Here is a 16,776-nt window from a genome sequence, read left to right on the forward strand (position 1 = left end):
GTTACCATGATAGAGTTCAAAATTAGTTGTGCCCTTCCACACAGCAATATAACCCAGAATATCAAGGCACAATAACCCACAATACTTGCTTTGAACTAGAATATCTGAGTCCACACTGCCATACATCCCAGTTCAAAACAGATAATGTGGGATTTTATTCATCTGTGTGGAAGGGGCCTTAGTGATTGGTGATTAGCAGGGAGGAGTACCTGTTCATATCTGAATTAAGTTTTCTGTTTCATCTTGGTCATGCTCTGAGATTATGAACAATTCTTAGGGACAAAAACCATCACCAAGAGTTGGTGCCCCATAGTCTAGCCTTCATTTAAGATGACAACAACCAAGAAAGAAACCCAGTTGTGCTACAGAATATATGTGATATTGGCCAGTACTTTCTGCTTAACTCAAACAGGATCAATGCAATCCTAAAATGGGAAATAGCCAGGTTTAGTTTTCTCTGGACCTTTGTAAAGAGACAGGTCAAGAAGATATTAGTTTGCCTTTCTCTTGGCACTTGGTTTGCAGTATTTATTTATTTGTTTATTTGCGGTACTTTTACTCTGCCTTTCTCACCCCGGAGGGTACTCAAGTCGGCCTCACAACATGGCAATAATTCAATGCCTTTAAAACAGAGTACAAAAAACCCCAACAATTTAAATAAAATGAAATATTAAAATAGAATTAAAAATGGTTAAAACATTTAACTCCAAGCAACAAGGTAAATGACGTGATCCATAGGCATAATCTGGGCCATTCAATTAGTCAGTTGCACATCTTTCATATCTATTATTGCACCAGATTTCTGAAGGCTTGGTCAAAGATCTTTTTTGTAGAAGATCGGGAGAGAAGGGGCTGATCTAATCTCCCTGAGGAGGGAGTTCCATGGCCGAGGGGCCACCACCAAGAAGGCCCTGTCTCTCATCCCCGCCAATCACACCTGCGAAGAGGGTGGGACCGAGAGCAGGGCCTCCCCAGACTATCTTAGACTCAGTAGAAGGACTTCCCCAATGTCAGAGCTGTGGATCACCTCCAGACCTAAAACAAAGCCAGATGCTGAATTAGGGGAGGCCCTAGGATCCAGGCATCCTGAAATCTGAAGCCTACTAGGCAAAGGGTTGGCAGAGCATAAACAGAGGCCACTTCAATGGGTTTTCACTAGCCCTGACTGATCCACAAGCTTTGTGCTCCTTGTCAGGATCCGAGACTGAAGTGTTATATTTCCGTACTACTGTACTTTGTATAAATGTGTCCCCATAGTATTGGATAGCTCATTTCGCTAAAACCCCATCTCAATGCAGTTATCAAGTCAAGTCTAAGTCTTAGATACTTAGAATGGACAGCAGGTGTTTATCTGTTCTTCAGGCCCAAAAACAAGGAAGTGTGGCCTTCAATTGATGCCTTTTGTCTTGTCCTTTACAGCCAATGAAGATCCATCAGAGTTCATTAGAAGAGCAGCAGGAAACAGAAGAGTCCGAGCCTGTCTATGAGGAGGTTGGCACCTTTACAGACATGGGTTTTCTGGAACTCCGTGACTCCTTGCTACCTTCTGTAGATCGGACCAAGAAGCCAGTTACTGCTCCAGAGCAGAGTATGTCAAACTCTCTGCCTCCCTGCCCTGCCCCCAGAGCATCAGGAAGTGACGTAGGGAAAGCAGGATGCCTGCAGAAGACTCCTAGCCTGGAGTTAAATAAGGACTCTGCTGCAAATAAACCCCCAGCACATGGAACAACTCCAAGCACTTCTGCAGAAAAAGAGCCTGGACAGCTTCAAGGAGCACCTGCCTCAGAAAGAGAGCAAGCCCAGCCAAATGAAGTCGCAGCACTCCATCCAGAGCCTCCCACTGGAATGGAGACTCAGTTTGGTGACACCAGGAGGAAAAGCTCCCAAGCAGACTTATCCATTGGTAATAAGCTCATGCAGGAACTGAGTGCAGCCATCCTCCGGAAGAATGAATGCCAAACTCTGCCAGTGACGGCAGGAAAGCAGAATCTCCCACCAGAGGATGGGAAAGTTCATCTGGAAGGTTCATATAATCTAAGGACTGGGAGCTCTTAAACTTCAATGCATCATTAGTACAGAGGGACCCTAAAAATGAGTCTTGATGCTTGTTGGGCTGTACAACATATCTGGAGAATATAAAGACACGTGTTCTTCCTCAAAGCTAAAGACATGGGTGTTTATCTTTTTAAAATGGCTTATTTCATGGTGAGTTTGAGTAACAGTAACAGGCATGGACCAGTTCATCTTATCACATAGTCAGAAGAGCAGATTATCATTACCATTAAAAGAAGGATTTGAAACAAGTGTGTCGTTCCAGAAGACAATTCAACCAGATGGGAGTTGCAGGTGAGTCAAGTGGCAATTGACATAGTAGATAAGGAAACGCCAGTCATCATAGAAGGTTGTGCCTCGATGACGGCCATTAAAACGTTTCATAGAGTATGTGAGTTTTTCTGGGAGTCATCTGTTCCAGATTCTCAGCCACCAATTGTCCAGTCCTTCAAGTTTTTTTTGTGTGTGAAAAACATCTTTATTGAATAGAAATTATGGAACATAAAAGGATTGTTCTTTAAAATCTAAAGACTCAAGAGAACAGAGACATAGTTGACTGCCAGTGAACAGTTCTTCAAGTTTTTGAAGACTACTACTATGATTCTCCTTATTTATTTGTTTGCTTCTTTGTTTATTCAGTTTATGCCCTGCCTTTACACTGAAAACACTACTCATGGTGGCTAATAAGAAAAATATATACAAAATTATAATTGAAATATCCAACCACATCATTAAAAAATGAAAATATGGATAAGCCTGAATCTTTTCCTCTTCAAGATTTTGAGATCTATTACTCGAAATAGATATTTGGGATGCTCCTATTTGTCAATATCCTTTAAAATATGATACTGAAAATTGGACATGCTACTTTGGGTGTGGCCTAACCGGCAGAGATTAAATCTATCTAGGTTGCTGTGAGTTTTCTGGGCTGTATGGCCTTATTCCAGAAGCATTCTCTCCTCATGTTTCACCCATTTCTATGGCAGACAACCTCAGAGGTTGTGAGGTCTGTTGGAAGCTAGGTAAGTGAGGTTTATATATCTGTGGAATGTCCAGGGTGGGAGAAAGAACTTGTGTCTGCTTGATGAGCACTGATTGGCCTTTCAGCTTCAAAGCATGGCTGCTTCCTGCCTAGAGGAATTCTTTGTTGGGAGGTTTTAGCTGGTCCTATCAGAACCATAGAAATAGAGAGTTGGAAGAGACCTCATGGCTCATCCAGTCCTACCTCCTGCATTCAAAACACCTCCGTTTAAAGACCTCCAAAAATGGAGCCTCCACCACATTCCGGGGCAGAGAGTTCCACTGCTGAACAGCTCTCACAGTAAAGACGTTCTTCCTAATGTTCAGGCAAAGTCTCCTTTCCTATAGTTCGAAGCCATTGTTCTGCATCCTAGTTTCCAGTGCAGCAGAAAACAAGCTTGCTCCCTCCTCCCTATGACTTCCCCTCACATATTTATACATGGCATTGACTATCATGTCTCTTCTCAGCCTTCTCTTCTGCAGCTAAACATGCCCAGTTCTTTAAGCTCCTCCTCCTCTGGACACATTCCAGCTTGTCAACATCTCCCTTCAATTGCAGTGCCCAGAATTGGACACATTATTCCAGGTGTGGTCTGACCAAGACAGAAAAGAGGGGTAGCATGATGTCCCTGAATCTAGACACAATACTATTATTTATACAGGCCAAAATCCCATTGGCTTTTTTAGCTGCTGCATCACATTGTTGGCTCATGTTTAACTTCCCAGAGGATGCTAAATATTCATTGGTGTTCAATCAGCTGTGGCTCTTTCAACTATAGTTTGTTCCTAGCCACATTTTACTGAGGTCAGATGCCTTAGTTACATCCTGGTTGGAATTCTATTAAGTGCTGTATGTGGGTCTGCCTTTGGAGAGTATTTGGAAAATGAACTATAATACCTTAGACAACCAGATCTGTTAAAGAGGCCCTTCTCTCTGTCCTGGCACCATCACAGGTCCATGGAGGGGACATGGGAGAGGGTTTTCCCACTGGATTCCTCAGACTCCCTTCCCATAGAAATTAGGCTGGCACCTTCCCTGCCTTCTTTTCATAGGCAAGCAAAGTATTTTCTATTTTCACAGCCACTTGATGTGTGGTTCTATGAGGTCAATCTCCTCAAACACTGCACTGACACTTTCCTAGAAAGCTATCCTTTCTAGATACTACAAATCTGACCACTAAAAAATCTATTTTAGAATTTTGAAGACACCAATGTCTGAGGTTTTCCTCTTTCTAAAGATGAGGACCTTTGCTCAAGTGAGGTATTTCATTTGTAAGACCTCACTTTGGGAATTTCACTCCAGAAATTCCCAAAGATTACACATAGTAAATCGGGCATTTCTGGAGTTAATTCTGGCCCTTGAGCACTTCTGGAGTTAATTCTGGCTCTGAACTCATTGAAAGTAGGTAGATCTTCTCTAGCCACCTCCTTCACTACAAGTTCCACTTTATTTTGTTTGCTCGGCTTTTTCCAGGTTGAACACAATTTCTCTGATAGAAGACGAAACAGGAGATAAATGGCTGAGGATAGAAAGGACAGAATTACATCAGGCCACAAGGTGGTGCCAAAACTCAAGGCTGGAAACAGGGTTTTTTTCATGCAGTTCCCTTCTGTATTACTGCTACAGACCACCTGTATTTGGAGAGGTTTGGCATTTAGAAAGCCCATAATCTAGGTAGCCCCATACTTTTCCAGAAGTAAAATTCATGCAAAATCTCCTTCCTTACAGCCTCAGGCCTGCAAAGCACGTCTTTAGCCAAAGTAGGTAGAAAAGAATAACAAACTGTTGGTGGACATCATCACACGCTAGAAGGGTGTCTTCTGCCACAAAAAATGAATTCTATTAAGTCCAAAGCTTTATACAAAGGTCATTGCAAAGCACACTATATATCCTGCTAATAATGGCCAAAGTGAGAATAACAAAACCAGACATTCAGGCTCTGTACTTCATGATTAGCTCTGAGCAACCCTACATCACATAGCCACACACGTAAGAGGATATCCTCCAAGGGATGCTACTAAATCACTTCAAGCTCACAACTTTCTGTTCATGGAGGAAACTTTAAAGCAGTGGTTCTCAACCTAGGGTCCCCAGATGTTTTTGGCGTTCAACTCCCAGTAATCGTAACAGCTGGTAAACTGGCTGGGATTTCTGGAAGTTGTAAGCCAAAAACATCTGGAGACCCCAGGTTGAGAACCACTGCTTTAAAGCATGAACTCCCACACAGTAGCTACAACAAAATAAGGAGAAAAGAATAAGTAAAAGGTGTTATGCACCTAGAATCAGCTTTGGGTCATCCCATATTGCCCACTGAAATGACTAGAACAGTGCCTTCTACATGTAAAAGCAGTACAGTAGAGTCTCACTTAGCCCAAGCTAAATGGGCCGGCAGAACCTTGGATAAGTGAATATCTTGGATAATAGGGAGGAATTAAGGAAAAGCCTATTAAACATCAAATTAGGTTATGTTTTTACAAATTAAGCACCAAAACGTCATGTTATACAACAAATTTGACAGAAAAAGTAGTTCAATACACAGTAATGTTATGTTGTAACTACTGTATTTACGAATTTAGCACCAAAATATCAGAATATATTGAAAAATTTGACTACAAAAATGCCTTGGATAATCCAGAACCTTGGATAAGCGAGTCTTAGATAAGTGAGACTCTACTGTATATCCTGTCCAGGCTATGTACCATGTTTCCCCGAAAATAAGACAGTATCTTATATTAATTTTTGCTCCCAAAGACATGCTAGGTCTTATTTTCAGGGGATATCTTATTTTGCTCCCTCCTCCTCCACCGAGGAACCGGCTGAGGCTGTTAGGAATTGTGGGAGTAGAAGTCCAAAACACCGGGAGGGCCCAAGTTGGTCCATGCCTGTTTTAGCTGCTAGGCCTCCCTCCGGTCGTGCCCATTTTTACCTCAGAGTAGAGCCTTGGCCTCGGCACTAGAAAGAAACCACCGGCAAAGGCGGAGGAGGCGAGGGCATGCCCACTCACTTGCCTCAGGAAGTGGGCACCACTGCCAGCAGCACTGGCCTAGGCCCCGCCAGGGACGCGCATGCCCTCGGGACCATAGAGTGCCCTGGAGGCCTGGGCTAGAATATGCAAGCCTGCCCGCAAACTGTCACCATTTTAACCACAGAGCCCTCCTCCACTTCCCTTTCCTTTTGCTTGCGCACTCTAGCCTGGGCCTCTGGGCTAGTTTTTAGCTCTTTTCAAAAGTGCTGTAATGTGGGGGCTTACCAAAGTTCTCTGGGGAGGACATTCCAAAAAAGGCCCTCTCCCTCATCCCCACCAAACATGCTTGAAACAGAGATAGAACCAAGAGCCGGGCATCTCTGGAAGATCTTAGAGCCTGCACCAGTACATAGGGGAGATTTATTTATTTATTTATTTATTTGCGACATTTATATACCGCCCTTCTCACCCCGAAGGGGACTCAGGGCGGTTTACAAGTATATATACATACAATATATTATATTATACAACTATATCGCAATATTATTAGTAATATTGCATGTAATATAAATATACAATTATAATAGTGAATTATAATTATTATTACATTGTATTATATCATAATATTATTAATATTACATGTATACAATGTATTATAATATTAGTACAATATTATTATATATCATTATATCATTAAATTGATACAGGAGACATGGTGGAAAGATGTCTTCCCGGCCCCGCCTTCTTCATTCTGCTCCAGATATAAAACATAGCATGTTATTGCGGATAGGAGCCTCTAGCTAATGTAAAGAGACAAGATGGAACTGTCCTCATGGCTCCCTCTTAGCTCTGGCACCCGAGCGTCAGTTGGAGATGGTGGGAGGGGCCTCAGCTGATGTAAAAAGACAAGATGGAACTGTCTTCATGGCTCCTTCTTAGCTCTGGCACCCGAATGTCAGTTGGAGATGGTGGGAGGGGCCTCAGCTGATGTAAAAAGACAAGATGGAACTGTCTTCATGGCTCCCTCTTAGCTCTCATGAGATGCAGTCACGAAAATAGACTGGGCTTGAACCATATAGGGCTCTTTGAATTGGGATCGGAAACTTATTGGCAGCCAGTGGAGGTACTTCAATAGGGTAATGGTATGGTCCCTAGCTAGCCCCAGTTAGTAATCTGGCTGTGGATCTTTGGACCAATTGCAGTTTCTGAGCCGTGTTCAAAGGCAGCCCCACATAGAGTGCATTGCAGTAATCAATTCTAGATGTAACTAAGGCATGGACCACCGTGGCCAAGTCAGGCTTTTCGAGATATAGTCACAGCTTGCACACAAGCTTTAACTATGCGAAGGCCCTCCTGGCCACCGCCAACACCTGAGTTTCAAGCGTCATCACTGAGTCCAGGAGGACCCCTAGAATGTGGACCTGTGTCTTCAAGGGGAGTGTAACCCTGTCAAGCACAGGTTGCTACCCTATCCCCAATTGGCCCGGGTCTGACCAGGAGAGCCTCGTTCTTGTAAGGATTGAGCTTCAATTTATTAGTCCTCATCCAGTCCAGTACTGCTGTTAGATGCTGGACCAGAATCTGGGACACTTCCTTGGATTTAGGTGGAAAAAAGTAGTAGAGTTGTATGTCATCTTTAGAGAGATAAGAGGGAGGGATGATATGATAACCACCTTAAAATAGCTGAAGAGGTATTTCAGAGAAGATAGATCAATCTTCTGCTGCTGCACAAACCACTGGATTCAGATTACAAGAAAAAGAGTCCACTTAATGTTAGAAAGAACTTCCTGACATACATATTTTTAAAACTAAAATTGGAATGTACATAGCAGACAGCTGATGACAATGGAGAGAAGGACAGCCTGTTAACAGAGAAGAGACTGAGAACATAGAGTGAACTATAGATTCATGAGCACAGAAAAGGGAAGCCACTTTCATGCCAAACAATGTTCTTTTAGCATTACAAGTTACACAAAACATATAAAAAGTCTTTTTCTTTTGCATATGAACGTGGCAAGAAATCTGTAAGAAAAAATACAAAGCACAGTTATTACTTTCATCAACAAGTCAATATTTTTATATATGAAAAAAAGATTATCAGCCGCAAAGAACGTTGGACAACAGAACATTCTTGCTTATTCTCACCATGAAGTAGGACACTTAAGTGATCCTGAATTTGATAAAGATGACTCCAATCCATTGTGCCTCGAAGATTACTCCCACCCATGGGATTTCTGTCCTATTTCATTACTTAACTTTATTAAGTGTGAAGTGTTTTCATTTGCAAAAAAAAAATGGTCTTCATCAGACTGGAGCACAGAAATCTCACATTTTCTATGAGAAGAGGAGTTCACTTTTTGAATAATAAAAATTACACTATGTACACTATGTCCAAAAAATTGGAAAAAAATGTGTTCCTGGTTTGAAAATGTGTTACTTTGAAAGTAGTTCTTATACTCCAGAAACTTTGTTTTTGTTGCTGCCACAAACTATGTTGAATTGGTTGAGACTTGATAAGATACTCATTGAAAAACTAACAAAGTTGCTGCAAAATGTCCTGCAAAAACAAAGACTTTGCAGTTTACTATCAATCAAATCAAAACTTTATTACAGTCCAAAGACCCAGATAGCTCAGCAATAAAAGGTGCACAACTGCAAACAGATTAATAAACTGATAGAATTAATTAAACGCAGTACGTGTAATACAAGGGTAAGAACACTGCCAATAGATACAGGACAAGTTTCAGCCTGAATCTAATATCGGAAGTTGTCTTACCGTGGCAGTTTAATAAACTTGTTCCATCTTCTTTATATATAAAAAGACAGCCTGTTTGTGCCTGTATGTTTGTGCACGCAGAACTCGAAAAGTAGTCGGTCGATCAACTTGAAATTTTGACACAATATGGCATACCAATACGTGTGTGTTTAAATGTTTGAGGGAGAGATGATGGGATACACAGTACTTTCAATCACTTCACCTCCCTCAGACCATTGTGACTTGCACCAATGACACATTAGGACCAAACCTGACACACAAACCCCCCCATGCCCCACTTTATATCCTGGTGTGGTTAGGGGAGGACAAACCACCATGAGATTTGCAGTACCTTCCCCTGAATCAGACCACTGCAACCCGCACGAACGACAGACCTGGACCATATTTGGCACACAGATACCCCATTACCCACTTCAGGTCCTGGTGCCAACAGGGGGAGGATGGACCACGAATGATGGGATTCAGCTCCAACTTCAACAGACCACTGAGACCCACACAAATGACAGACCTGGACAAAACTTGGCACACAAACTCCCCATGACCAACGGAAAATACTGGAGAAGTTTGGGAGATATTAACCTTGACTGACGGGAGTTATAATTCACCTGCATCCAGATAAACTGTGATCCTCATCGACAATGGACGGGACCAAACTTGGCACAGAGAATCCCCATGACCAACTGAACATACTGGTGTAGTTTGTGGGCATAGATGTTGATTATGGGAATTGTAGTTCACCCTTATCCAGAGTGCACTAAACCCAGTCGACAATGGATCTGGGCCAAACTTAGCACACAGATCCAACATGGCCAACTCTACATACACGTAGGAATTGGGTGTGATTGCCCTGGAAATCCCACTCATTCCAACCAACATGGCGTTCAAGTTCACACGACTTCAACTTCGAATACACCTAGAAATCGCTGTAACTATCAATAAAGCGCGGGTGCAAACTTTGAAAGTGTGATGCCTCATGGGCCTTGTAGTCCTACTCCCAGTGCCATTGTGGATAATGAAGACGAAAACATGGGGTTTTCACTGGCTCAGCAAGAGCCGGAATCTTTCCAGATGCCTGATGTTGATGTTTTTGCCCAAGAACCCATTAAAACAGACCTTGAGCAGCTCTCACTCCTTTTGCTAGGAGACAGTCCTATACTGCAGACAGGGGAGTGAAGGAACAGGTTCGCAGGAGTTTGAGAATTGCAGCTAAACAAGACACTGATTAGCCATGTTTCCCCTGGGAAAATCTAGGGAGTCTCACATCTGGAGAAAGCTGGGTTTCGTTTCCTGTTCTCTAGGGAAAGAGAACGCTGGACACCTGCTTGGCAGGAAAACGAGGCCCAGATATAGGTGCCTGGCACGGTAGGTTCCGTGCGGAGTCAACGGAGCAGCTTCAAGAGTGAATTCGTGTTTCCAGCCTAGTGTGGACTTCGCAAAGTCCACAAACCCAGTTGCCTTGCTTTGCTTATCCAAGTATTCAAGATTTGCCTTGCCTTGTTCCTAGCCACGGATCTTGCTTCAAGAATCAAGTTTTATTCTCGACCTTGTTGTGGTTTTTACCTTGGACCCTGAAAGACCCTGGACGCTTCCCCACACTATTGCTTGGCAATAGTGTGTGTTTCGGTTTCTTGGATTTAACTTTGAACTCTAATATAATATATTGGACTTTACAATTCTGGACTAAATTTGACCTTTCTTGAAAGGTCTGTTGCTGGACTATATTTTCTACTTGTTTTTATTATTCTTACATATTTCTTTAATAAAGATATTAGATAGATATTGGCCTCCGTGTCTGGTTCTTGGTGCTCCGTTGCCACGGGCATGACAGAAAGTGTGCGGTTTAAAATTAGAAAACAATTGCTTCTCTCATGGGCAATTATACGTTGCATGCTCCAGAGTCGGTAAACCGACTGATCTTACTATTTATGCAGAAAAAAGACAAACCAAAAATGTAGTCAATCCACTAGTTTTACAATAAAAAATATTTTTGGTAAAAACCTCATTTTCATTCCTCACCGTTCATTCCACATGGACACAGCAACGCAAGGCAGGGTATTGAATTGAATGATATATTTTCTCAGTGAATCAATGTTCGCTACAATTCTTATGTTTACTTTCACATTCATTTCATATCATACTGAGCGGCAGCGAAGTGTGGCCAGGTTTAGTTAGTGTTTCTCTAATAAAATGTATTAGGAAATGACATTTATATCCCAGGGACAAAAATCGTGTTACATAGTATTATATGTCACAAGGGAGAGGGGGTATCAAGGATTTTAAAGGTGAGGGGGAAAAGTTAAGATCTACTGATCTGCACTGATAGGTTGGCCAAATAAGTTTGGGAACCTCTGGTGTAGGTGCATGGTTCCTTAATGGCAAATATCTACAACGGAGAGGTCCCTAAACAGTGATGACAAATGAAACCCTGTGCTAGTTTAGTTATGAGGCCCCTTCCTCGAGGTCTGAAGAAGATAGGCTCACACTGCCTGCTTTGTGGCATGCTCCCATAGACTACACTATATAACAAAATTTGAAAACAAAAATCTGTTCCTGGTTTGAAAGCGTTCTTCCCTGTTTAATTGTGCGGTATTTACTTTGAAAGTAGTTGCTATACTCCAGAAGTTTTGTTTTTGTGGCTGCCACAAATCTTAATTAGTTAAGATTCCATCAGATATATATCGAAAAACTCTAACAAAATGTGCTGTAGGATGCCCTGCAAAAACAAAAGTTTCTGCAGTTTAATAAACGTTTCCTATGTTTTTATGATAGAAGCAGTTAGGAAATTACATTTACAACCCTGAAACAAAAATCATGTTGCAAAGGCCCATCTATAATGCAGTATAAAATCCAGATTATCGTCTTTGAACTGGACTATATTAGTCTACACTGCTATACAATCCAGTTCAAACCAAATAATCTGGATTTTATATGGCAATATAAATGGGGCCATTATGCTATTTCTAGAATTGTTCTGAAACAAAACCTTCAAATTTAGAATTGCACCACATAAGCAAATCCATGGTAAAAAAAATTGGCAGGAAAATGGCCTCTCCCTGGCCAACTGTCATAAAGTCAATGAATATTGGACAGCTGTTAAGGAAGCAATCCAGATATTTTTGCTGGGATTAGCAAAGGTGTCATCAATAAGAAAAATATTGTATTCTTGTATGATTTGTTGTTCTATTATATTTTGTTATATTGTATTGTTCTGGGCATGGCCCCATGTAAGCCGCCCCAAGTCCCCGTTGGGGAGATGGTGGCGGGGTATAAATAAAGTTTATTATTATTATTATTATTATTATTATTATTATTATTATTATTATTTCAAAATGCTACAACAGCTGCTGGAATAGTTTATGCCAGACACTGGAAAGAAGGTAGGTACTGTTCCATTATTCAGGCGGAGACCACCAGAGAGAAAATTATAGTCTATTTTGGGGGGGGGGGGGGAGTTGAAAGAGGAAAACCATTTCCCCCATTTTTACTGGTTACTCCTCCTCCCCACTTCATAAACGAGGGTTATTTCTATTGGGAAAACCAAAAATCTCCACAGGGTTTTGGAAACACGACCCTTTTGGAGATTAATTGGCATTCACACTATTTGGAATAATCATAACCTTTTGGAAAGGCATGACCTTGTTAGAGATCATAACCTTTTGTAAAGTATGATCTTCCTGAGAAGTTAAAAACTCGCTTCAGTCAATCTTCTTCTTAGTAGCGAATATCCACTAGTATTCATGCTAGGCAATTTAGGCTTCTCAGCTGTTAGACTGATATACCTGGTTATCTCTCTGAACTGTTAGGAACAAAGATAAGACAATGCACAAAATATATTGCAGATTGTCAGAAGTGTTATTTCAGTTGCCCAAAAACCTCTACTGTCCCATAAAATATATTGCTTTCAAATCATGCTCTCAAGAGACCAAAAATAAGTAGTCTTCATTAAAAGTTAATATAGTTTATTTACTTACAAAATTCATGTTTTTAGCATACAGGTACATTGCTTATTGGTTTCATATTAACTGACTTATATATCAACTGTACTATACTGTACTATAATTCTGATGCAAACAGATTCATATATCAACTGAACATCTCACTAGAGCATACTGTCTATACTCCTGCTCTGACACCAACCAACTTCACTGACTTCTAACTTCCAACTGACTCAAGCCTCAACTGACTTCTAACTGACTTAACTGACTCCAGCTGATGTCTTATTCAAATGGATTCTAAAATGGAGTCTCTCTGAATGTTCTAAGAGCTACATGATCTGTAGTCCCACTAGAATAGGAGGCTTGTAGAAGGTTGCTATTTCCAACAGTTTCCACAACTAGGACATAGGTGGGGGAAATAACAGGAAAACAGTGGGAAATGGTTTTCCTCCTTCAACTCCCTCCCCATAAAATGGACTATCCTTCTCTCTCTAGTGCCCCCTAGTGGTCTCTGCCCGGATAATGGAACAGCACCCTTTTTCCATATTTTTATGATAGAACCAAAAGGAGACCAAGACAGAGGATAGTCAATTTTATTGGGGGGGGGGGGGGGGGAGAGGGAGGGAGGGAGGGAGAGGGAGGGAGAGAGAGATTGAAAGAGAGTTGAAGGAGGAAAACCATTATTTATTTATTTATTTATTTATTTACGATGCTTCTGTCCTGCCTTTCTCAACCCCAGAGGGGACTCAAGGCAGCCTTACAACAGGCAGAAATTTGATGCCATACACACACGCACACACATATCAAATAAACAATTGCAATTAAAACCAATAATTTAAACATGAATTATTAAAAACCTCAATTAAAATCATGCCATCTGAAACATTATCCATGGCCATTCCATTTGTCAATTACATTGTTTCATAGTTACATATTACACTGCTCCAACTGCTTGTCAAAAGCTTGGTCCCAAAGCCATTGAGTGTTTTTTTCCCTGAAGGTCAGGAGAGAGGAGGCAGATCTGATCTCACTGGGGAGGGAGTTCCATAGTCAAGGGGCCACCACTGAGAAGAACGGGAATATCTGAGTTCACACTGCCATATATTCCAGTTCAAAGCAGATAATGTGGGATTCTATTCAGCTGTGTGAAAGAGGCCTCAGATTGATGTGAAACCAGCAGAGAAGAAAGCAATTTCACTGTGTGAGTGATAGCATGTTGTCTTGGAATCACGTCTGCAAAGGAGGTGGGACTGAGAGCAGGGCCTCCCCAGATGATCTTGAGCTCCGAGGTGGATCATAGAGGGAGATACGTTCGGACAGGTAAGCTGTGCCGAAACTTTTTAGGGCTTTATAGGCTAAAGCCAGCACTTTGAGTTGTGCTCAGTAGCAGACCGGCAACCAGTGGAGTTGGCGACACAGGGGGGTTGTGTGCTCCCTGTACCCCACTCGGTGAGCTGCCACCTGTTGGACAATTTAAAGCTTCCAAACAGTCTTCAAATAGAGCGCATTGCTGTAATTTATTCAGGATGTAAACAGAACGTGGACTACCATGGTCAAGTCTGACTTCCCAAGGTACGGACATAACTGGCGCACAAGTTTTAATTGTGCAAGAGCTTCCCTGGCCACTGCTGAAATCTGGGGTTCCAGGCTTAGCGATGAACTCCCAAGCCACGAACCTGTGCTTTCTGCGGGAGTGTAACCCCGTCCAGCACAGGCTGTAACCATATGCCCTGTTAGGCCTTTTCACTGACCAGGAGTACCTCTGTCTTCTCTGGATTCAGTTTCAATTTGTTTGCCCTCATCCAGACCGTCACAGTTGCCAGGCACCAGTTCAGGACCTGAACAGCCTTCTAAGCAGCAGGTGGAAAGGAGTAATAGAGTTAAACTTCATTGTGTACAGATGACGTTTTAGCTGGTTATGCCCCTTCCCCCCTTCCCATATTTTAAACTATGGCGATGGTGACATGGGTGAGGGGAATAACAGGAAAACAGGGGGAAATGGTTTGACACCTACAACCCCATAAAATGAACTATTTTTCTCTTTTTCTATTATCCTCCACCTGGATAATGGAACAGTACAGAAAGTTGTGCTACAGTAGAGTCTTGCTTATCCAACATAAACAGGCCGGCAGAATGTTGGATAAGCGAAAATGTTGGATAATAAGGAGGGATGAAGGAAAAGCCTATTAAATGTCAAATTACATTATGATTTTACGAAGTAAGCACCAAAACATCATGTTTTACAACAAATTGACAGAAAAAGCAGTTCAATACACGGTAATGTTATGTAGTAATTACGGTATTTATGAATATAGCACCAAAATGTTGCAATGTATTGAAAACATTGACTACTAAAAATTGACTACAAATAGAAATAGAATTGCTGCCTAGAGAAACAGCTGTGGATCGGGCGGGAGGCAGACTATGTTGGATAATACAGAACTTTGGATGAGCGAAGGTTGGATAAGCGAGACTCTACTGTACATAGTGTTATGTCTGGAATCCCTCTGAAACATAGAATCATAGAATCATACAGTTGGAAGAGACCTCATGGGCCATCTAGTCCAACCCTCTGCCAAGAAGCAGGAAATTGCATTCAAAGCACCCCCGACAGATGGCCATCCAGCTTCTGCTTAAAAGCTTCCAAAGAAGGAGCCTCCACCACACTCTGTGGCACAGAGTTCCACTGCCAAACATCTCTCACAGTGAGAAAGTTCTTCCTGATGTTCAGGTGGAATCTCCTTTCCTGTAGTTTGAAGCCATTGTTCCGTGTCCTAGTCTCCAGGGCAGCAGAAAACAAGCCTGCTTCCTCCTCCCTGTGACTTCCCCTCACATATTTATACATGGCTATCATTTCCCCTCTCAGCCTTCTCTTCTGAAGGCTAAACATGCCCCACTCTTTCAGCCGCTCTTCATAGGGCTTGTTCTCCAGACCCTTGATCATTTTAGTCACCCTCCTCTGGACACCTTCCAGCTTGTCTCCCTTCAATTACAGTGCCCAGAATTGGGCACAATGTGATTCCAGGTGTGGTCTGACCAAGGTGGAATAGAGGGGAAGCACGACTTCCCTGGATCTCTAGACACTATACTCCTATTTATGAAGGCCAAAATCCCATTGGCTTTTTTAGCCACTGCATCACATTGCTGGCTCATGTTTAACTTGTTGTCCACGAGGACTCCAAGATCTTTTTTACACGTACTGCCGTCGAGCCAGACATTGTCCCGTTCTGCATCTTTGCAGTTCATTTTTTCTGCCTAAGTGGAGTATCTTGCATTTCATAGAATCATAGAACCATAGTTGGAAGAGACCACATGGGCCATCTAGTCCAACAGCCCAACCTCCTGCCATGCAGGAAAAACACAATCAAAGTACCCCTGACAGATGGCCATCCAGCCTCTGTTTAAAAGTTTCAAAGGAAGGGGCGTCTACCACACTCCGAGGCAGAGAATTCCCCTGTTGAACAGTTCTTACGGTCAAGAAGTTCTTCCTAATATTCAGGTAGAATCTCCTTTCCTGTCATTTGAACCCATTGCTCCATTGAGTCCTTGCCAGCAAATCTTTTTTGTTTCAGCATTTTGACAATTGAGGTGCACATTAGATTTGATTTATTATATTTGTCCCTGTTGAACTTCCTTTTGTTAGTTTCGGCCCATCTCTCTAATCTGTTAAGATCGTTTTTGGATTCTGCTCCTGTCGTCTGGAGTATTAGCCATCCCTTCAAACTTAGAATTGCACCACATAAGCAAAATCAATATAAACACACACATACAAAAAAAGAATTGGCAAAAAGAAGATGCCCCTCCCACACTTACACACACCCTGTCAAGGTGGCCCTGTGCTTAAGCACACCTGAGCCTAGAAAGAGGCCACGAAGCGTGAGGCTTCCCTGGGAGCTCCAAGTTGGGCGACTCTGCTGGAACTTTGGCTCATTCAAATTGGAGCCAAGCTCTTACTCTCATGTCTCTCCCTGGGCTTCTGGCTGAAGTTAGAAGGAAACCCTGGGGCACAAAGTGGCGGAGACTAGTT

The 16,776-nt window shown here is 42.1% G+C and overlaps 1 protein-coding gene across 3 annotated transcripts in view; it reads left to right on the top strand.

Moving 5' to 3' along the window:
* arap3 (ArfGAP with RhoGAP domain, ankyrin repeat and PH domain 3) overlaps positions 1 to 2,806 on the top strand; it is a 62,687-nt gene extending 59,881 nt beyond the window's left edge. For all 3 annotated transcript variants that reach the window (XM_008108999.3, XM_008109000.3, XM_016993037.2), the window contains one exon: positions 1,420 to 2,806. In XM_008108999.3, the coding sequence (XP_008107206.2) occupies positions 1,420 to 2,055 (636 nt within the window). In that variant the 3' untranslated portion in view covers positions 2,056 to 2,806. The remainder of the gene's footprint in view (positions 1 to 1,419) is intronic.
* Positions 2,807 to 16,776: the final 13,970 nt, after the last annotated feature.

Source organism: Anolis carolinensis, chromosome 4, assembly GCF_035594765.1.
Source record: "Anolis carolinensis isolate JA03-04 chromosome 4, rAnoCar3.1.pri, whole genome shotgun sequence".
NCBI classification, from domain to species: domain Eukaryota; kingdom Metazoa; phylum Chordata; class Lepidosauria; order Squamata; family Dactyloidae; genus Anolis; species Anolis carolinensis.